This window comes from Phaethon lepturus, unplaced genomic scaffold, assembly GCF_000687285.1.
Source record: "Phaethon lepturus isolate BGI_N335 unplaced genomic scaffold, ASM68728v1 scaffold16397, whole genome shotgun sequence".
In the NCBI taxonomy this organism is placed as follows: Eukaryota; Metazoa; Chordata; class Aves; order Phaethontiformes; family Phaethontidae; genus Phaethon; species Phaethon lepturus.
The window spans coordinates 1-22,030 of record NW_010549928.1 but is presented as its reverse complement, the minus strand read 5'-3'; the positions used below and the strand labels follow the sequence as shown (position 1 = coordinate 22,030).

The 22,030-nt window shown below is 37.1% G+C and overlaps 1 protein-coding gene across 3 annotated transcripts; it reads left to right on the top strand.

Annotated features, from left to right (window-relative positions):
* The first annotated feature begins 343 nt into the window (after positions 1–343).
* On the top strand, positions 344–16,872 carry GABPB1 (GA binding protein transcription factor, beta subunit 1). 3 transcript variants are annotated; one of them, XM_010290408.1, is made up of 9 exons: positions 344–454; positions 1,323–1,490; positions 1,951–2,145; positions 3,204–3,315; positions 3,701–3,814; positions 8,572–8,757; positions 10,098–10,242; positions 12,109–12,136; positions 15,089–16,066. In XM_010290408.1, the coding sequence occupies exons 1-9, from the start codon at positions 347–349 to the stop codon at positions 15,239–15,241; spliced, it is 1,209 nt and encodes a 402-aa protein (XP_010288710.1). In that variant the 5' UTR covers positions 344–346; the 3' UTR covers positions 15,242–16,066. The 3 variants fall into 3 exon arrangements, with proteins under 3 accessions (XP_010288710.1, XP_010288712.1, XP_010288711.1); XM_010290410.1 differs by lacking the exon at positions 12,109–12,136 and having other exon boundaries at positions 10,098–10,213; positions 15,089–16,872; XM_010290409.1 differs by lacking the exon at positions 12,109–12,136 and having other exon boundaries at positions 347–454; positions 3,204–3,351; positions 10,098–10,213.
* The last annotated feature ends 5,158 nt before the right edge of the window (positions 16,873–22,030 follow it).

Here is a 22,030-nt window from a genome sequence, read left to right as displayed (position 1 = left end):
TTGCAGTATGAGGTGAGAGCTTCTAAACCACTTTCTGCTATAAGAAATGTGCATACAGTTCAGTTTAAATTCAGTTTGATGCAGCTTTGCAGCTGCTATGGTTACAGCATTATAATACTGAAATCTTCACCCCAGTGTCACTTCTGTTTTGCTAACAAAAGCAATTCTAAAATCAAGCTGCTTATTACAATCAAAGCTTGTTCTCAAGGCTAAAACACCAACTACAGTTTTTGAACTTTTCAGAGTAGTTCAGAAATAATAAGTAAAAAAGACAGCAGCATTTGTGTACTTAAAATAGTATTAATGTTGTTATTTTTTCTTTATATTCCTTTATGTCCTTCACCAGATGTCACTAGTAGATTTGGGAAAGAAACTTTTAGAAGCTGCACGAGCAGGTCAGGATGATGAAGTTCGCATTTTGATGGCAAATGGAGCACCTTTTACCACAGATTGGGTAATGAAAACTTTTGCAGTGTTCAGTAAATCCGCTTACTTTTCTCACCTGAAGAAGACAATAGGATTATTACAATTAAGCATTCTATTGCAAGCTTTGCAAGTTTCTTCTTGGAATTCTGCAGTCACATCATCTAATGTCTAATGCAAAATTACAATTGTCTGTTTCTTCCTATGACTTCCTACTGATTTTAGTAACAGACTGTGAACGAGCTTGTTCTGGTGGTGTTCATTTAAGATGAACTTTGGAACAGTTAATGGGAGAAAAGCAGCAATCATCCTCCTAGTTACTGTGTTTATGCATTTAGGTCTGAATTAAGAAAGCAGCCCCCACTACCTAATATGTGTAGTTGAGGGCTCCCTGATACAGGGGCCCAGACTTTTCTTTTTGACTAGGTTGTATGGGGAGGTCAGGTACTTCAGAATTCTAGGGTATTTACAAGCCCTTAAGTACCTTAATCTACTTAGTAACCTAAGTTTCAAGTTGATTCTGTTTTGAGCAGGAGATTGCACTGAAACAACTTCCAGAGGTCCCTTCCAGTGTCGATATGGCGTGTTGACCAACACTAAAAATGGGGCTAGGCCCCTTGAAGCATCACACCTTAAAAAGACAGAAAAAACATAGCACAGACCTCAAAGTTGCTTCCAGTGAGCTGTTTGTGGTGTGTTGTGATTACTGGGGGGAAAAAAACCCGCAACTTTTTTCTTTTTCATACTCTGTAAAAGCCCCAACAGCTTCTTTCCTTGAGACTGCAAGGGAAAATGATTTTGAAATGGTGGCCTGACACCTGAATTTGATAGCGCCAGAATAAAACAAAATACTCTATACTGACATCTGTTAAAACTCCACTTTTTCCGTTACATTGCAGTTGGGAACATCTCCACTTCATCTAGCAGCACAGTACGGACACTACTCAACAACAGAAGTGTTGCTGCGAGCAGGTGTAAGTCGGGATGCCAGAACCAAAGTGGACAGAACTCCATTGCATATGGCAGCATCAGAAGGCCATGCCAGCATAGTAGAAGTCTTACTTAAGGTAAAGACTGTTGAAACAAGCTCTGAGGTGGGGATATTACAATGGTTTATGATGAAATATTTCCTTTTAGTGATGAAACCAACATTGAAGTTGTATGAATATTTATGCTGTGTGCATTGGGTGCTTTGTCTTTCTGTTAAACTGTAATCTATTTTAGCATTAAAATGACCATGATTTCAGGTGAATTATTTATTGCTGTCTCAAAATAAGACTACTTCCTAATTTGACATTGTGTAACAACCTTTAGAACGAAGACATGTTATGTTTTAGGGAGTCTTTAATCTTTCGAGGTAAGTAATTTATTTAGTAGCTAAATTGATGTACTTTCAATAAATCCATGAATATAAGGTAACAGGACATTACTGCTGGAGAAAGACAGTTTTGAGCTTCATTGTGTCATCAGCATTATTTAATTCAGATACTTGTAATGACATAGTTTATGCAATGATCTTGTTTATAGCACGGTGCTGATGTCAATGCGAAGGACATGCTCAAAATGACTGCACTCCACTGGGCTACTGAACATAACCATCAAGAAGTTGTAGAACTCTTGATAAAGTACGGAGCAGATGTTCACGCTCAGAGTAAATTTTGCAAAACGGCATTAGATATTGCAGTAGACAATGGAAATGAAGACCTTGCAGAAATATTACAGGTAACTTTTGATTCATGATGTTAAGGGAACTTAGAGCAAAGTACTTGTTTACACATGGGGTAAACTAAGTTTTTAATAGAGCAGCTGTGAGACTATGTATTGACTGATAATGCTAATCTCCAGTCTAGTTCATGACAAGGAAATGAGATTAATGTTAGTAAACATTAGTTGGCCAAAGAGTGTTTTCACCACCTACAAATTCAAGGATAAGTTACATTTGAGTGTTGTAGTACACAGAACTAGGTGGAGTCTGTAAAACTTAACTCCCTACTCTGCCAGTGTGTTTTGACTATACCCTAGTGTTCAATTAGCTTCATATATGGATATTAATTTCCTAACAATTGGAGATCAGGAGAGGAGAGAAGAAATGACAATTTTTCCAGAATTAGAAAAACTAGGATCAAATTGTTGAAGTGATTGGGATTATAATAGATACTTCCATGGAAATGTGTGCTCACTCTTCAGTAGTGTTCTTAAAGGCAAATTTAAGTGCTAAGCATTATTGAGAAAAGAATAGAAAGCAAATGAAAGATACCATTATGACACTATAAACATCCCTACATCTTGAACTGCATGAACTTCTGGTCTATTCCTTTAGCCTCCTCTTTATTGCAGAAAGGACATAGTAAATAAGTCAATAATAATTCAAAGAAAGACAAAAAGAAGAATGCCATCTACAATTCATGACAATTACTGAGTTGGAGCTGCCACAGCAGTCTTGGTTCTTCAGGCCTCTAGTATTGAGCTTGCACATGTACAGAAGGGCCTTGTCTTTATGTGATCCTCTTTGTTTACAATAAATGGTAAGGAGAGGTAGTGGTGTGTCATTATTCTTTTTCACTTCAACAGACTTTTTGTCTTTAGGTTTCAGCAAAAAAAAAAAGTTTCTCATGTACTTACGCAGAGCACAAGATGTGACACGTTGTGTGTATATTGCATGAGTAGAACAAGGGAGATGCTCCCTGTTAGAGTGGAATGTGCAATTATTATAGTTCTTAGAAGGTAAATAACTTCTTTGTACCTACAGTTGGAATGATATTATTAACTTTGTCTCCTAGATTGCAATGCAGAACCAAATCAATACGAATCCAGAGAGTCCGGACACTGTGACGATACATGCAGCAACACCACAGTTCATCATTGGACCTGGAGGGGTGGTGAACCTAACAGGTCTGGTATCTTCTGCAAATACATCAAATGGAACAGGTATTTAGATGCCTATAGGATAGCTACTGGGATTTTATACTTTAATTGATTTTCACCATTTAGTGAAAAGGCTTGAGGAAAAACAGTGGTAAGAATAGAGTAGTTACCATGTTCTTCTTCAGTGTTTTTTACCCGTTGTAAATATTTCTGTACTTAAAACAAGTCATCACAGAAATAAGTTATCAGAAGTTGCATTTGCTTAACAAACTTGCCTTCAGAGTAGCACTTTGGTTAGCAGAATGTTGCTGAGAACAAAGTGTGTGTTCAAAACTTCAGTGCGATAATAATAAAAAAAGGGACTTCACTGATTTTAAATTATCCACTAACTTTTTCTTTTTCATTCTACTAGATGAAACAGGAGTGTCTGCTGTACAGTTTGGAAATTCATCAACGTCAGTATTAGCCACATTGGCAGCTTTAGCAGAAGCATCAGCTCCACTGTCTAATTCTTCAGAAACACCAGGTTAGAAATCTAAGTCATATAACCTCATTTAATAAAATAAAAGTATATAACTGGCGCTTTTGGAGGTACAGTTCGTACAGAAATGAGATTACAATCTTCCTTTTTTCAGTGTAAACAAAAATTTTCTTTTACTTTCACCTAGAAGGTTGCCAGATTTGTATGTACAATTATTTCTTAATAAGATTTCTGACCACAACTGGTATTTCTGTGCCTAATGTGAGTAGCATTCATCTCTCTGAAAGCAAGCATAATTCAGGAGATTGAATTCACATCTTTGTCTACATACAGTCTAGCTGCATTTGGTGGGAGAATGTTTTCTCTGAATGCTTCTTTCTGTTAAATATTGGGAAATGGCCCCCAATGTTGTTTGCATATACTTTGTTAGCAGTCGTCTTAATCTTTCACCCAAAAGCGTAAGAATATTTGGTGATCTTAATGTCCAGTTTGCCCACTAGAATGCCTATGGGTTGTCTTTTCAACATTGAGACATTCTACTTGAATTTATAACAATATGCAGTGATTAGTATGTCCCACTTCAGGCTGTTATGCTGTCATGGCACTGCAGGTAAATGTAAGCCTAGCAATACATTATTGTTCTCCTAGGAAGAAGCAGCCTCCATCCTTGCTGCGGCTACATGCACGTTCCCTTATTCCATAAGGCCATGCCGAGAAGCCAGAAAGGCACAAGGAATTCTGTTGCCCCTAGTTCCCAAGTTTGCATTCCTCTTTCTTAACACAAAAACCCTTTAACCCTGCCCCATGGATCTTTGCCAGTTACTGCTTTGTCTGAAAAAAACTTTCGTCAAGGTTCTGTACTCTGTGAATTGCCCTGGATATCTTTCTCCATTCTTTCTGAATAATGTGGTGCTTTGTGTACTTTTCCACATTATGTTCATTACAACATAAAGTGAAGAAAGAAATAGCAGTCAGGAGTCCTATAATCAAAGTAGAATATAAAGACTCATCATTACCACTACGAGGTTTGAGAAAGAGAGATCTAAGCAAGGAAAAGACCTCCCAGCTACAATAAAGTTAAAATGTGATCAAAAGCTTCCGAATTATTGAAAGTTATTTTATAAGAGGATGGCACTGAAGTTCTGTTCCAGACCATATTTTCCAATTATGGTATATGTTAATATCCTGCCATTGCATAAAAAAATCAGGTAAAACTAGCACTTGGGAGATCAAGTGCTATGTTAATTCTTTATTGGGTAGCTTTGGGATGCAGAAAGCCCTAGTTTTTGTCTCTGAAGTAGGCTATATGATGTACTTAAAAAAAAAAAAAAAATTCTGTTATTCCGAGAGTCCCAAAATTGTTTTGGTGGAGATCTGGCTTTCTGAAGAAAGCTGTGAAGTATTTCATGCATACTTTACTTGCCCAGTGCTGTTTTTGCATATGTTGCTCCCTGGTTTTCTCAGGCATTATGATATGTCCGTAGCTACTGGAGTTTTATGGTAGGCCAGGTTTGCTTTTTTGTTTATTTAATATTTATAGTATTATACTGACATGTAGCAGTGTAGCCTTATTTCCAAGTTAGCTTGGGATTTTGAGCACTGGTCGGTGATATGTGGCAAGATGAGCCTAACCTCAAAGCCAGTGGCTGGAGATCACTGTGGAGAGCAACAACCCTCTGGTGATCAAGGGTTTCTGATCCTTATGGTAACCTGAATTTTTGTGAACATGTTTCTAAATAAATGCACTTATTTTGCTTTTTTTGTTAGTGTGGTCAGTATGATAAATTTTACAGAGCTGAGATACTTTGCATGACCGAGTCTTTGGTACTTAAAAATTCTCACAGAATTCAGCTTTGCAGATGACATCATTCTTAACGACACAGTTTTCACTGAAAATATAGGAGAGATCTGTACTCTTAAGACTTGCTGGCATGACAGCTGCATCCCAACATATACCTGAGTGTTCATCTTTAAGAATTTTGAAGTCCTGCAGGATTTCTTCTTAATACAGCTCTTTACTACTTCTCAAAGTGGTACCGAAGTACAGCTGTACTGTTTTATGACATTTAAATATTGCAAGTGAAGTGGATGATTCAAAAGCAGAATGCAGTGCCTTTCATTACAGAAGAAGCTGCTGGTGTTTTCAGTCAACTGATATAATTCAATGAAAGTCAGATGTAATTGTAGGAGAGAGAAACTCAAGGAGGGATTGCATGGGATTACAGAGCATTAAATGTATATTCAGGACTCTGTAGTAAATAGACTTTGATAACTAACCGAGTGTTCTCATGTTTCATGGCCCTACCCTTGCAGTGGTGTAGCATAACCTATGTTACATGTCGGTAAACCACTGAAGATAAAAATTATTAGGAGGCAGGAGATGACAGACAGGAAGGAATAAGCTTGAAATCTTGATGCTGTAGCTTCCCACCTTCAGTAATGCATCATAACTAACCCTCCTGTTTATTTCAGTTCTTCTGCTTTGATTTTTATGCAGATGCATGAGCAATCTTGCAGCATCGTACTATCTGCAAATTATTTCCTGGGTTCTTACTCCTGTAATAGTTTGTAAAGTGTAAAGAACACAAAAGTACCTTTTTGTCACCTGTGCATCAGTAGTAAATTTGTTCAAGAAAAAAAGAAAACAACAACAAAAAAATGCTTTGCTTTGTGCTTATCTTGTAAAAGATCCGTTTATAAATATTCTCAAAAACTTTAGGATTGAGAATTCTGGTTTTGGCTCTTACCTTGTATTTAGCCTCCTGTATTTAAGGCTGTATAAATTTGGGCAAAGAACCTAGGTTCTACCTTTTATGTTATTTCTGTCTAGGTTTTTCTTCTCTTTCCAAGTTAACTTCACCCCAATCTCTTCCCCCTAGTTCTTCATGTCTTACAGTTAAAAACACATCAATTTTGTAAAACCAAAGAAAGAAAGGTGCTTCTCACTGTAGCTGAATAGAATCATGCTTTTTTTAATTGTTACTCAAATGAAGTGTGTATGAGGACTTGGATGTTATGTACAAATGCGGTGTATAATGTATGTACAGAACTCAAGAGTTGGAGTAGACACACATCTTAAACCAGATTTTTATTTGGAATGCAGTATTTGGTGTGGTACAGTTGGAATTAGGCATAGGTCTTACTGCATGTGCAGGTGTTCTCCTGCCACACACACTGACGAAAATAATAGTGCACATTAATACAGAGATTCTTGAAAATAATAGTGCGGCTGTTTTAAATGACTTCAGCTTTCCTTCAGCATATGAAATAGTGTGGTAACTAGTGATTATACGGATGTAGACACGGAAGGAGAGCAAGGGAGGAATAAGGACTGTATTTATGGGTATACTTTTCTTTTATATAGAATAACTTCTTTTTAGACAAAATCTCCATTTTTTTCTTTCAAGGTCTGAAGAAGTCCTAATAATGTTTCCTTCCAGAACTAAAAGCCCAACGCTGAGTTTGAAACTGAAAGATCAGAGCTGTTTGCCACAGCAGCTAGCATTGGCACTTGCAACTTGGAATTTTTGGTGACAGTGGTCTTGCTTACTGCTGAGCCTGTACTTGGAAGCCAAATCAAATTCAATACAACACCACTTATTCATGTAGGACTTACTGTTTTGGTTTACTGAATAAACACTCTATGAATATTTAAGCAGTGCTGTAGGACAGTAATCTCTGAACGTAAAGATCTTCGGAAGGCAATGACTGCAGTCATTATTTGAACTACAGAGTGATTTTTGGGTGTGTTATATTGTAATTAATTTAAAAGATGAAAGCTTCAGGGATTTATCTACCTTCTCTCATCTTGAGTATCACAACACAGTCTACAGGGTTTTAATTTCATCTCTGTAGATAGAAGGCACTATAATGTCTGTTATTTAAATCAAAGGCTTTGCTTTTACCCTGACAAATTGAACATAAAATACAGAGTTAGTGTGCTTGAAATTCTTTGATTGTGCTACTAGTGATCTTGCTCTTTGTCTCAGTATCTTGTTGTTTAAAAAAAGCCACAAAATGGTGGTAGCGCAAGACCCCAGTTACAGTGGATACTGCAAACTGTGGTATGTGTTTTACCTATAAAATTATACATACAGTGTTTATTTTACTTCTTTAGCTTTATCTTTCTCCTTCAAAGATGTAAAAATGTTGACTCTGCAGAACTTTTCCTTTAGTCCTGTTTCATGCTTTGTATACTAAATAAAGTTGTGGTTGTGTTTGAAGTACCCATATAGTACAGAGAAAACTTAAGATTCTCTAGAGGTCCTTCAGTCTGTTACTGCCTTGAAGACCATTATGGTAAGCAGAGGAATCAGGGCTGTGTCCTGAGGTACACCTCACAAGGCACTGGTTGAGGAGTAGTTTCAAGGTAGTATTTGAAGTTTAATTTTCTTTTTTTTAAATTCTGCTGTTAGTCTAAATTTGTCCAGCGTGTGTATAATGGAAAGTTTTTTGTGTTCATAAAAACAACTCTTGTTCTTGCTGCCATGTTAACAGTGAACCCAAAGTATCATTTTTTAGTGGGGTGTATCTGTTGGGAAACACACTAAATAAAATATTGAGCAAGGTAAACCAGGACAGAGTTGCATGTGTGTTACAAAATGTTAGTGCTTTATGTTGGCCTGGTGAAAGATTTCTATTAACAATATAATATGTAGTAATGTATTAATTGGGGGGGTGAGCAGGGATCAAATTTTAAAAGACATGGAAGAAATCTTTTTCTCAGCTGCACCAAAATGCGTTTGAAATCATAAAGCTTAATTTATTAAATTGACTTTATTCCTTTACTACTCTGTTGATAGTTGTGGCCACAGAAGAGGTTGTGACTGCAGAATCTGTGGATGGTGCTATTCAGCAAGTTGTCAGTTCTGGAGGTCAGCAAGTTATTACTATAGTTACAGATGGCATTCAGCTTGGTAATCTGCATTCAATTCCAACCAGTGGAATAGGGCAACCAATCATTGTGACCATGCCTGATGGACAGCAAGGTGAGTGGAAACTTGTACAATTCAAGCTTGAGGAACTATTTTAGTTACGGTAATAATAATAAACTGTTAGGTGCAAATAGCTTGGACACTTTTGTGTAATTAGAAATTTAAATACGTCTTTGAATCCTTATACTGCAAAAGGCTCAGATGCATGAGCTACTGCGGTTCAGTGAGTTGCCACGTGTCAGCTGAGTCTCTGCATTAGAAGAAAGAATGGAAGAATTACTAAACTGTATGCCAGAGAAATGGGACATTTAAGGGAAATTTGATAACTACTTGCTTTGCTTTCAGTAAGCTTGATTCTTGCAAACTTGTTATGAAAACCAGAAGATGGAATAAAACAAAAGCTTTCTTCCAATACTTATGGAAGGCTGTTGCCTTGCTGGAAGTACTGCAGGAAGGTGAAGCTTGGATTTAGAAATCTCACGTGTGAAACAAGCTGTGCAAGTCCCATGGAGTGTGTCTTTAACAGAACAAAAGCCAAGTCTTCCATGCTTGAGGTTTTAGAGGAGCAATGGCAGAACCAGTGAAGCCAGGGTGACACAAATTGTCCTGTTGGGACATACGTGCTTTGTTTGTGGAAGCTGCTAGTGTAATAAGTGCTGTTTTGTGACATGCCTGTGTTTTTGCTGGTTTCTTTTAAAGATGCTCTGCCACTACTGTGTAGACAAAAATTATTCCTTCTCTGGTTTCTTCTTGAGGACTCCCAGTGTGGAGCTTGAAGAGTTGTTCACAGGAGACAAATGATTTGGTTCACAGTCTCTTTGAACACATACAGCTAGTTATCAGAAAACCTGAATGTGTGTAGGTAGTAATGAAGGTGACAGTCACAACATTTATTTGCCAGATGGTTGCATGAGTAAATTAGAGTATTAATGTCTTTAGATCCCTAATTTTTTTCCCTCCAAGGTTAGTAAGTACTGGATTTTCAGTTTACCTAAGGTGTTCTAGTTAATCAAAATTAAAAACCAGTTTTGTGTTTAGTATTTGCTTAAGAAACATTATAAAAGAGATGGCCTGCTACATAAGTTACAGAATTGACAGACTGGTAACTGCTGCAATTCACTTACATGTCTGTTTACTCTGAAAAATGGCAATGATACTCCAGAGTGACAGCTAACTATTGTAAACCTCAACAGCAAAGAACTTTAAAATTCTTTAGTAGCATACAAGCAGCTAAAGATTTTAGTAACTCTTCCCTGTACTGACTTAATAATGCACTTTATTACATAGTTGTGTTTTCATAAGGGAAAGTCTTTGCTGTTAATAAAATAACTTAATTATATGAATTTTATATACTGCGAATATTGTTTGAAGTAAATGTACAAATATGTTTTCAGTATTAACAGTTCCAGCAACAGACATTGCTGAAGAAACTGTGATAAGTGAAGAACCGCCAGTGAAGAGACAGTGCATTGAGATTGTTGAAAATCGTGTGGAGTCTGCAGAAATAGAAGTAAGGAGTATATTACATGATACGTGTTAGCCAGGGTGTTCAGCACTGAGTACCTGATAGTGATTTTTTTGTATTGTTCTAGAGTTTAATTTCTGTGTTACCACAGAATGAAGTGTGTGAAACAACTTGTTCAGTCTCCCGTTACTGGAATTCATCTTTTACAAAGTTGTTGTAAAAAGAATGTAGGAGGGCTGTTTGCTTCATCCTCTGGTCATGCACGTAAAAGTGATACTTGTTTAAGTATTTGATAACTTAATTTTGTTGTTTTTCCTTTAAGATCATAAGCTAGTTTTTAAAACTAGGTACCGATATATTATTGGGTAACTTGACTCTTTCCTCTAGCAGTGAATGAGAGTACCATACCCTCATCTTTCTGTTATGACCACATGCTAGTCCTGACTATGAGATCATATTTTTAGCAATGTTTCCTTTCCATTCATGATATCTAGATAACTGTTAATGGAAATGTGAAACAGTAAGATTCTGTGTTTGTGAATTTTTATCTGTGTCCTGCTCCCTCCCTCCCCGCTTTTCTTTTTTAATTCTGGAGCAGTTTACTGTTACACCTCTTTTGCACCGTCCTGTTTTTTTAAATTTATAGTGCAGAACATGTAACAACATTGAGAGCGCTTTCCTTTTTATATACGACAAATAGATGTAGCTGTTAAATTTAAAATTAGAGCTTTTTTTATATTAACCACAGTAGGTCAACCATCTCATTCCTTCTGTTACTCTAACTGTGCTGACCAGTTTTGGTCAAAGGTTTATGAAAACCACTGTCTGCCTTGACTAGGCTGTAAGTTGTCGTTTGTCAACTCCATATTTCATTTATCGAAGGTTGTATTCTCCAACTTCTGTTCATATTATCGAATTGTGCCTCATTGAATACTTTTTGTTGTACAGTGTGTGCTATATGTTATCCATGTCTAATAACAATAATTACCACTTTTCATCACTTGCTTTCCCTCTCTTTAAGTTGTCACATCATACTTTTGGCCTTTGCAGCTTTGTGGTCATTACAGATTATCATGACAGTTGCAATTTTCTTGCTGCATTTTTTAAAATGTATGACTGTTACAATAAAAGCATTTCTTTTGTTCACACTTTTAAACATCTGCCTGAATTATTCCTAAAGGAAATTATGTTTCCTTAAGTATTTTAATAATTGTTAGGTGAAGGGGAAAAAAAAAATACAGATTGGTTAAGCAATAAATTGACCTTTTCCTAATTACAGGTAGTTGGTATAACAGTACAACTGTTCTTTTTGGTATAACAGTGTGTGTGTGTATATATTAAAAACTATCTATTTATATATATAACTGGTGTATAACAGTACAAACAATTCTTTTAAGGGGATTACCAGTTTCAATTATATATTTGAAACACATTTCTCAAATATCGAAATAAGTTGGTTTAAATGAATTACTTTATCTATTACTTTTAAGTGCAAGTTTTGTCCCTACCTGTACAACTGGAAATGCAGATGCAGACCTCTGCCTCTGTGTGGAAGCCAGTTGACTTCAGGAGCCTTATTGTGGTTCACAGGGGTATGGTGCTACCTCACTTTGGTAACAAGGACATTCAAGAAGTGCACATAAAGTCAGTTCACTTCAAACTTCATCATCATAAAAGGTGGTAGATACTTGGATTGGGAGGGAGGGGGACCCCTCCCCTCATTAATTTGTTTTTTTAATGTAGAAAACCTTTATTGTTTGGTTTCTGTGCCTCATTGGCGATTTGTTCCTTTGTTTCATTATATAGAGTTGATTCAAGGCTAAGAGTGCTTTTCTTCGGCTGTTTTAAATTCATAGTGTATGAATAGTTAACTGTAGTTTGAAAGTCTTTAAGTTGAAGATCCTCCCATTCATGTGAGGTGACAAACTTTACTGTGCAAGTATTGTGAATGGCAAAAGCTGTAGTGGTGTGTTTTGATTTTTCTCTTTTGGGTCTGTTAAGTTCAAACATTTCAGTTCATTTTGAAGAGTGATACCAGTTTTCCCAAACAGTTTGATATGTTAAACATAGTATGGCAGCAAAAAAACCCCTGTCACACAGATACTCTGTTTTCATTTTCATGCATAATTAATTAACATACGGTGATTTTTATTTTCATTCTTGAACAACATGTTGCATGTTGGAAAAGTGACACTCATTAGAAACAGGACAATAATTTCATTAGACTAAAAAAAAAAATCATAATTGTAAATTAATTATTTTAGTGAATTCGTATCATTGCTTTTTCTGTTGTTAAAAAAATGCTTGTTTGGTTATTTTAGTTATGGGTGTCCCTATTGTCAATATAGAGACTGTTAAGAAAAGTTACATGTAATGAAGAAAATTGCCTGCTAAAATAGAAGATTTAAGAGCAATCAGGATCCTCTAATTTGATTTTTACCCAGACAGGTTTTTGTACTGATACAAAAGGACTTCAGATTATTAGAACGCTTTCAGTTGTGTTCTAAAAAATGTGCAAGAACACTTTCTGGATTTGATTAAATTAATAGACCAAATATAGTCCTCCCTATTCTAGATGTCAAAGTTAAGGAACCAGTTTTCACTGTTCAGTCCATTGTAGATGTGCATTGTTCCTCCAGAAGCATTGGTTTCTTTCCACTGCCTGGTTAAACAGTATACTTGGCCTCAGTTCCTTAATGCTTACATTAGGACTATGGCTGTCTAAAAACTACACTTTGGATTTCTAGTCTGTCTGGTAGATACTGGGTTTATCTTCTTGTCTCTGCCACTGAGAATTTTTTTTTCCTTTTTTTTCTATCCCTTCCTTAATGTGCTATAGTCCTTATGGGTACGTGGCTCTATTTCTCTCTTCTGTGGGAAGTACTTGTGGTCTGAGAACCTCTCCATCCCCGAGTGTTTGCAGTCTGCACACACTCCATAGTAGTGATAGTGCCTTTTTGTAATGCATCGCAAAACCACTGGCCGGTGAGCTACTGGTCATTCTTATTCTTCTGCAGCCCAGTAGGTAGAGCAGCTTTGCTTCTTGCCACAGATTTCTGACAGTTTTTATGTGACAAATTCATGAGAGAGAGAATGCCCAGCTCAGAATATAGAGCTGAGTGACTTCAAGAAGGAAGGGTTGCTTTCTACATGTAGCAGGATCAACTGTGGTGACTGCTTGTCAAGGAGAATTGCCTTGTAGCTTTTTTCCCCAACTTTTTACTCCATGAGGCTGTTTTACATAAGCTGTTGGCTCCTGTTAAACTACATAAATAGCTTACAGAAATAGCAGTATGTTTTGGTTGGACTCGTGCTGGAACAACCTTGATGTGTTTCAGATCCTTTGAGATGTAGGCTGTACTGTTCATTTGGCATTCGTCAGTCTAGTTGCTACATGGGATGTTCATAAAGTTGCTTAAAAAGCAGAATTCAAATTTTCAAAGGTGGAAGCTGAACTTCTTTTTCAAATGAGTAAGCAAGATAGATGAGTTCTCATTTTATCAGCATATGCTCCAAATGAAGCAAATGCTAGCTAGCTTCTTTCAGCTCTTAAAGCCCTATGTAAAATCAGGTTGTATTTAATGGAGTTTATTCTGTTCTGTATTGTAGATAGTCTTTATAACCTGTTAATAACATCTCTCCTTCACTTGTTGTTTTTGCTATACAGATGCTGCTGTTAGCAATGATCTGATCACCTATGTCATTATATTCCAGCACATTCAGCACAGCATGTGACTGCTAAATGTGACTGTGACAAGTACTGAGAACAGTAGCAAGTAGAAGGGAGGCAGAGTATTTTCTATTTTCAGGCTCTGACCATGAAAATATGTGAGTGCATCAAAGAGGTGAAGAGTAGGGATGCTGTTATGGGGTGTGGGGGGAGAAACTTCTAACAACTGTTTGAGGTATTAAATGGGAATGTGATACTGAACTTCTGGGATGGGAATAAGGTAAAAAGGCAACTTATTTTCACTGGGCCTCATTTTTTGAGAAGAGTTTTGTTTTCTGGGAGATAGCTCGCTTCTCCGACAACCTCCGTCCTGTGAGTACTTAACAACTACAGTGGAAAGAATGATTTGAAATCAAATACTACCTTACTCATAAAAGTATGATGCACTTTAATGAAATGCTATTTGGTTGAAGATGAAAACAGAGCTATTTTCCAAGCAAATTGCTTTTTTAATTGGGCTCAGTGCAGCATCAAACAAAATGACAGTACCTACGTCACTGGAGATAGAAATAAATTCTCCTTGGTTCCTGAGGAAGCTTCATAGGAAGTGGCATTTCCTGTATTATTTTGCTTGGAAACCATTTTCTAGTCATCCACGACCAACTTGTATGCAGGACGGAGCCTTAAGTTTTGTATACATTTTTTTTTTTCAGTATCAATTGTTTCAGATCACTTCATTTAGAAACCAGTTGTGTGTATATTTCGGTTAGTGGGCAGCTGTCACTTTTCAGTGCAAACTGCTGTTAGGTAGCAGTTTTTCATTTTAACTGTCTGATTACAAACACAACAGAGAGGGACAATCGTGTTAGATTGGATTCAAATTCAGAAAAGTAACAAAGGCAACTGAATAATTGGATAAATGTTAATAATGCTATGTTAGTATTTGATCACCATGCTTCCGCTTTTTTATTTCACTCTTTTTCCATGAAGACTTGCTTGGTATCTTTGCAGATAAAGAAGCTTGGGTTTGCTATATTTACACTTCAAGCCTTTTTGTGGGGAGTCCATCTGCTGTGACAGTTCATGTCTAATTTCCACAGCAGCATGCCTGTAGGTTTGCCTGAGTAAGAACTGAACGGTTTCTACATGATACCCTAACACTTAAGCTGCATGTAAAGGAAAAGTACTTGCCATTTTAACTTGTATTTGATACATATTTGACAAAATATTGCTGGTTCTGTTTCTAATAGGAAAGAGAAACTCTTCAGAAACAGCTGGACGAGGCAAACAGAGAAGCACAAAAATATCGTCAGCAGCTTCTAAAGAAAGAACAAGAAGCAGAGGCCTATCGGCAGAAGTTAGAGGCAATGAACCGCCTCCAGACTAATAAAGAAGCTGTTTAATAAAAAATGAACATACTACAAAGCCTGTTACTTTCAAAAACCTGCAGTACAATCTTGAACTGTACACTATATAGGTACAGACACAGGATTAAATGATAGAGAAGATGCTACAAGTTGATAACTGGACTTAAGCCGTGAGCTCTGAATTTCTTGTAACATAAAACCTCTGAATTTAGAAATTGTGAAAAGTATTTAAAATTAAATACTGTAAATAGTTGGTTTTTTTACAGTTTCAAAATTAGTTGATAAATCTTTTTGAAGGGATCCAGAAACACGAGAAGCCAATGTTTTTGTGAAATTTTTGATTTTAGTATGAATCTAACTTCTGAAAATCAGAACAGTTTTAAGGGTGATGTTGTTGATTTAAGCTGACAACTTGAAAATGAATTATGTGACAAAATGAATGAACAGTTATTTCTACATGGTAACAACTTAAACTTCTTTGAATAAGACATTTCCAGGTGGAAATCTTTGTACAGCTTTAAGTAGTTGTCTCAGATTCTCTGAAAACCGTTTTTGGTTGTGTTTTTTTTATTTTAGGTCGTGAAATTTTTATATTTAATTTCAGATATATCCAAGTAGAATTACATGTATATGAAGCTAATATTTTTTAAACTTTTCAGTTTGTACATATGCTGCATGTTTTTATAATTTCTACACATCTTGCCTAGGTTTTTTTCAGCAAAGATGAGAAAAATTATGAGAAAAATGTTTAGTCTATAGGTCATTTGAACTAAGCTAGGAGCCAGTTTTATTGTGGATGGTATATTTCTTGGAAGAATGTGATTTGTAATTAAAAAGAACAAAAAAAAAATCTCAATTTACGTATTAGAGGCAATTTAAAATTTGGTAGTGGAGGCATTGAAAATTCACCTTGTGTGTCTTATAATTTTCCTGTAGAAACATGTTGAAGTTCAGTAACGAATAGAAAAGAATGTCTCCACTGGAACACAAATAGTAGTTCTTTTAGAATATTCCTATTGATCTGTTTTCCCCCTTGAAATTTTCAGTGATACATTTTTTCTAAACAGACTTTTGCATTTTGATTATGCAATTGGACAAGTGATTTTTTTTTTTATGTTGTACTGATGCTCTTCTTACCTAGCATCATTGTTCTTCACTGTGATACTGTGTTTGTGTGTGTCTGTGCAGTGATCTATTATGCTTAGGATTGATATAGCACATGACATCTTCAGAGCATTGTAAAATCTTTTAAAGAACCCTTACTGTACTGCCTGAGGCAGGTAAGTGAGTGTTATCGTCTCAATTTTATAACTGGTATAAGTGCAACACAGGGAGTGTTAAATGACTGGCCCGTGACCACGTGAATCTGGTGGACCTGGGAATAGGTCTCAGGAGTTCCTGGCTTCTAGTCCTGTGCTTAGACTGATCTGCCTTAAGATTGTTCAGTGCTGTTACATGAAATTTTGAACTACTGTGCAGATTCCCTTTTTGTAAGATAAAACTTTGTGCTTTGCTTTGTTGTTCCATGTTTCACTGCTTTTATGGAATTGTTTATATAAACTTAAGCAAAAAGTCTAGTTTACCTATACTGTACACAGAAGAATTACCCTTAAAACTGTACTCTGGCCTACTTTTTCTATTTTACAATTAAATATCTTTTCCACATATGTATAGTGTAGAATCAATTCAATTTCAGTTGTTTTGTATGCACATTAGAAGGTCAAAGCTGTGCTGTGTAAGGCATTCAGAAAAATACGAAAAACAGTTTTAGGCTTAGAATGGCCCTCAAAGGAGGAGGGAGGACTGGGGAAAGAATTGCAGTATACAATATGAAGTAAAATCTTCCAACTTTGACTTGAGCTTATAGAATTGGCAATTAGGAAAAAATCCTAAATATCCTCGTATTAGTATAAATTTGGCAAATTTGATCCTGACTGGCAAATTTGACCCAAAAATAATCAAAAGATAATTAAAAAAATAGAAAATCTGTCGTGGTGGTTTTTAGAATAGTTATTTTCAAGGATATAATCGTCCTCAGCTGGTACTAGGCCTTGAAGCAAGCCTTGTGCAGTGACTAACTGGAAATGGCTATCTTTTAGGGTTTTTTTCAGAAACTATCCATTATGTCACTAGCAAATGAAAGAACCAGTTAGTCAAGTTACATGTGCTGGTTAGACATTGCTCCAACTGAATTATCTGTGATCAAAATAATGTTTGTGTCCTCACATCCCACAAACTTAACTGCAGTTAAATCTTTGTGAACTCTTAATAACGATAAGAATTTCAGCGTTAGTCTGAGTAGTGATAACGGTAATGTTCACGTCCAAATGGAGAATTTCCCACGGCTTTGACGGCACAGACCTTTGTAGCAAACAAAAGAACCTTTTCTATTAATTCTGCTTCCTGTGAGCAAATATTCTGTTCCTCATTGTCTGTAACAAAATCCTTCCAAGTGCAGGGTAGCTATAACAAAAATGTATTTATCCCCAGCAATATTTACCCTACCTGTAATTCATTATCACCTATTTTATTCCAGTTCCAAACAGGACCTGCTGTTTGTTCTCTTTTGTACAGAACGAGAAACCAACCTGATGAAACCATCACCTTTGAGCAAAGGCATAGGGTATATGTCACATGGAATATTTATTGTGTAGTTGAGCTCCGAAAACATTGTTAAAAGTGTTGCTCCTTATTTGCTGTTCCAAATTGAAATCATAAATGTAATTAGCTACCAGCTTTCTTTGAACAGACATCTGTATATTAAAGTAATGTATTAGTTACTTGTAATGAGCTAGAATCACAGTTTTTGAGAACTCTGAGCTCTTTTTGAGTTGGTCCTGTACTTGATGCCAGTCCCTTCTCACATTCTTTTTTCCCCTTTATGGTCGCATTTACAGTAAAGCCAAGAGACGTTCCTAAATTGATATTAAGTGTGTGGGCAGCTTGTTACTTTTTTTTCCTAAAAAAAGTTTTCAGAGAAATAGGAGATAAAGCAGATGAATATGCTAGAGTATGGTTTTTTTCTGCACTTCTTGTACTTCTTCTTTCCATGTCTTTTTATCAAGTTTTTTTTTAATTTCAGGATATTAATCTGATGTGCCTGTATCAGAGCATCTTTGTCATATCTATGAAACAGTTCTTTCTCAAATATCTAATCGCAGCAGAAACTAGGAAAGGTTTTCATACTGTTCTGTAGAAAGTACGCTGTGGAGAAGGACATAACTTTCTAGAATCATGAAAGCGTTTAGGCTGTGTTACAGTACATGAGGCAGAAAATCAAAGCTGCTCTGACAGCCAGTTCTCTTCTGTATGATGAGAACAGAGAAACTGCTGTCGGGTATCAGACGAAGGTTCTGCCCAGCCTGGTATCCTGTCTCCAACAGGGCCAGCCTTAAGCAGGAGCCTAGGGTATGGCAAAAATAGGGCAAACATATATTGTGGTATGTAATAATTTCTGGTGCTCAGTTCATAAGTCCTACCTCTCTCTTTTCCCTGGGCTGCCTGGTATCAGTGTAGAGCAAGTGAGTTCTTTCTGGTGGAGAAGCTAAGTGCTCACCATTAAGTGCCGTGCCAAAGGTCGTGCTGCCAGAGATAGGTCAGGATATGTTTTTCAGGTCCTAAAACTGGAACATGGGGGAATCTACATGGCTGTTCTTTGAAACTGAGAACAATCCAGGTGGAGGACTTTGAGGAATTCTGGAGATACAAGGCCAAATCCCAGTGCTTTTGCATACCATATGTGAGAAAAGCAAGCACAGTGGGGGGAAAAAGATGTGTTTTCCCAGCTCAGCAACCTAGGATGATACCAGTGGAGGAACATCACCCTGCAGTGTAACCTGGCCTGATCTGGAAGGGCAGGCAATCCACAAAGAGGATCATTGCTGCTTTGGATTGCAATTCTGGGACTGGCCGTAATTGTAATGCCTTTCCTTCTAGCAGGAAGGGACTGACAGCATAGGGACTGAAGACTTGTGCGGATGCAAGTATACTCTCTTCTTGGGGAAAACTCAGTCCTAAAAGTCCCTGCCCGCAATGTCAAATTCATTATATGCTGGTGCCTTGCTGCAATGACTACTGCTAGCGCAGTAGTTGGGTATGCTAGAGTCACATGACTGCTTTTATTTGGTTTTGGAAGCTCTTGAGATTTTTCTCTCCCACAAGTCTCATGTTAATGTGTCTTATATTTTTGACATGGATTACTGTAAGACTTCCAAAAGATTGTTTGAAAATGGGAAAGGACTAGCGCAGAGGCAGCTCCTCTTTAGAGACATACTATCTTACACATCAAAAGGGCACAGATGAGAACATACGAGAGACTGTAAAAGCCCTCAGCTGGGAGGAGTTAGAGAAGCACTCACCAATAACCTGCCTACATTAAACCTTTTCCAGAATGCATGAGTCTGAGAGATAAAGGGAGCTATAAAGGGTGAAGCAGCTAGCAGGGCACCACACCAGACTGCCCACAGCTCCCGAAAGGTCGTGGCCCAGGTTTGAAGAGGTGCTTTTAGAAGGAATATCTATGGATCCTGAGGAGTACAGAGAGAGAGGTGAGTGATCCTCTGCTCTTGGAAATAGGTAGCATTTGCTCACAGAGATCAACTGTTGCAGTGCTGGGAGCGGTACCCAAAATTAGGATGGGCTATATGCTCTTTATTTGCACACATGTCCTTGAGACTTCAATCTGAGGCTGTGACAAAAACGTGTCCCAGGGTTGAGTTTAAATTAATGGATTTGGAGTCAGTGAATGACTTATGCTTTTTGGTCTTACATTTAAAATACTGTGGGGAAGCTGCAAAACCGATTCTCAATAAGCTTGTGCTAAGGGGTTGTGCACAGTGGTTCTTCCCTGGCTGACCCCATGAAACTTCCAGTGATACTAGCACGGTTCTGGAGATGGGGAGCAAACTTTAATCCCACAGCTGGAGGAGATTGCCTAAAAAGTGGAGAAAAGGTATGGAGCTGTGAGGCTGTTTTCAGAGGATGCAGAAGCGGGTATGATACAACAACAGGGAAACGTAGGGCATGATAAAAATTTCATTTCTGTGAAATGCAGTTTCAGTTAATTTGTAGGCAAGAAAAATCCGTCTATCAGTAATCAAACAAACTGTACTTGTACCATGATTGTATTTTAAAGGCACATTTGAACTAGTCAATGATGACACTGAAATAACCCTGTGAATCTGTTCTGTCCCCACGAGAAGCTGTGTGTTAGATGGACCAAGAAGGGTGTAGGAGGAAGGTTAGTTCCTGTGGCTACCCTGGGAGCAGTTTTCCAAGCCGTGTCCAATGCTAATGACAGATTGTGTGAAGTACTAGTACTACTAGTTAGTTTTCCCACAATCAAAACTCAAAGCACTGGTTTGCCTCTTCCAGGGAAAGAGATGGTGGATTACATTTGCCAGTACCTGAGCAATGTGAGAGAGAGACGGGTGACTCCTGATGTACAGCCAGGATACATGAGAGCCCAGTTGCCGGATTCTGCCCCAATGGACCCAGACAGCTGGGACAACATCTTTGGAGATATAGAGAAGATTATTATGCCTGGGGTAAGAAATAAAGTATAATCATGACAGGAAAAAGCCATTACTACCTGAGGTGAACACCAAATCCTGAGAATGCCCAGGATACATTTATATAAATAAGTAAAGGACCCAATGTAGAATAAGTCTTGCAGACATTATGTCCACAGAATAATTCTGGAGATTACTGTTGTGTTCCTAACTACAATTTTAGGGGATAGACTGAAGTATTTTATACATTAAGAATAACTCATGTTTGCTCAGAGGGAAACAATGATTTTCTAGCACTGGTGAATTTAACTTCACTAACTGCATCATTTCAATTTCAGAGTTGTGGAAAGTCATATCACAGCAAGGTGAAACATCTCTTGCCCAGGGTCTTGTACATGTAAGACTTGTCTCCTGCTCTTTGAATGTAAAGGTCTCCTTCCTCTTGTACATAAATACTGCACATTCTGCTAAGGGAGTTTGTATTACCTAATTAAAAGCTTTATGTAAGAAACTTTCAAAGTCTATTTTAAAATTTTTGTTACAGATGTTTGCAGAAACTTGGTCTGTTATAGGAGAGCATTAAACATGCTTAAGCTGGTGTCCCACATACAAGCTCCTTCAGGTGTATAGAGGGGGGCTATATAATTGTAAATCGCTGTGTGTAGCTAAAGGCAAGCTGTTGTTTGACAAAATGAGCAAGAGCAACTTTGTTGCAAGGATTCCCCTTATTAATATTTTGATAAATGCTTCTGAGTCTGTTGTGCAATGTTCAAAAGACCATTCTTTCCTGTTCAGAATCTTTGTCTGCCTGTTTACTTCAGATAAATGCTTTTGCTATAATTTGGAATTTATCTAATAACGACACAGCGTTATCATTTGCTAGTGCTGCACTCCTGTTGATATTATCTCTGTAGCTTTCTGCTGGCAGATCTATTACTGCATTTATATTGCTATGATCCTTTTCTATCACTTTAAACAGATGCTAATCGTTACATCTCGTGCAGAATTTTGTGATGTTTTCAGACTTAATTTGTAGATAATTTTGTTCTAGGTAGTCCATTGGCAAAGTCCACACATGCATGCCTACTTTCCAGCTCTTACTTCCTGGCCTTCACTCCTTGGAGATATGTTGGCTGATGCAATTAACTGCTTGGGATTCACATGGGTAATTTTTTGTTGTTGTTATTTTAGATATTCATCTCCTGTGTGTATTATGCAGGAGCAGGTCATAGTCATTCTTTCTTGTTCTGTGAGTCAGTATAGTTATTTACTTCAACAAATTGTATGTTGTTTGCATAAATGAAAAATGTCACTT

Coding starts and splice junctions, on each gene's coding strand:
- GABPB1 (XM_010290408.1), top strand. CDS start 347: ATGTCACTAGTAGATTTGGGAAAGAAACTTTTAGAAGCTGCACGAGCA. Junction 3,316..3,700: donor AGGGGTGGTGAACCTAACAG/GTCTGGTATCTT, acceptor TCATTCTACTAG/ATGAAACAGGAGTGTCTGCT. Junction 10,243..12,108: donor ATATTACATGATACGTGTTA/GCCAGGGTGTTC, acceptor TTACTGTGCAAG/TATTGTGAATGGCAAAAGCT.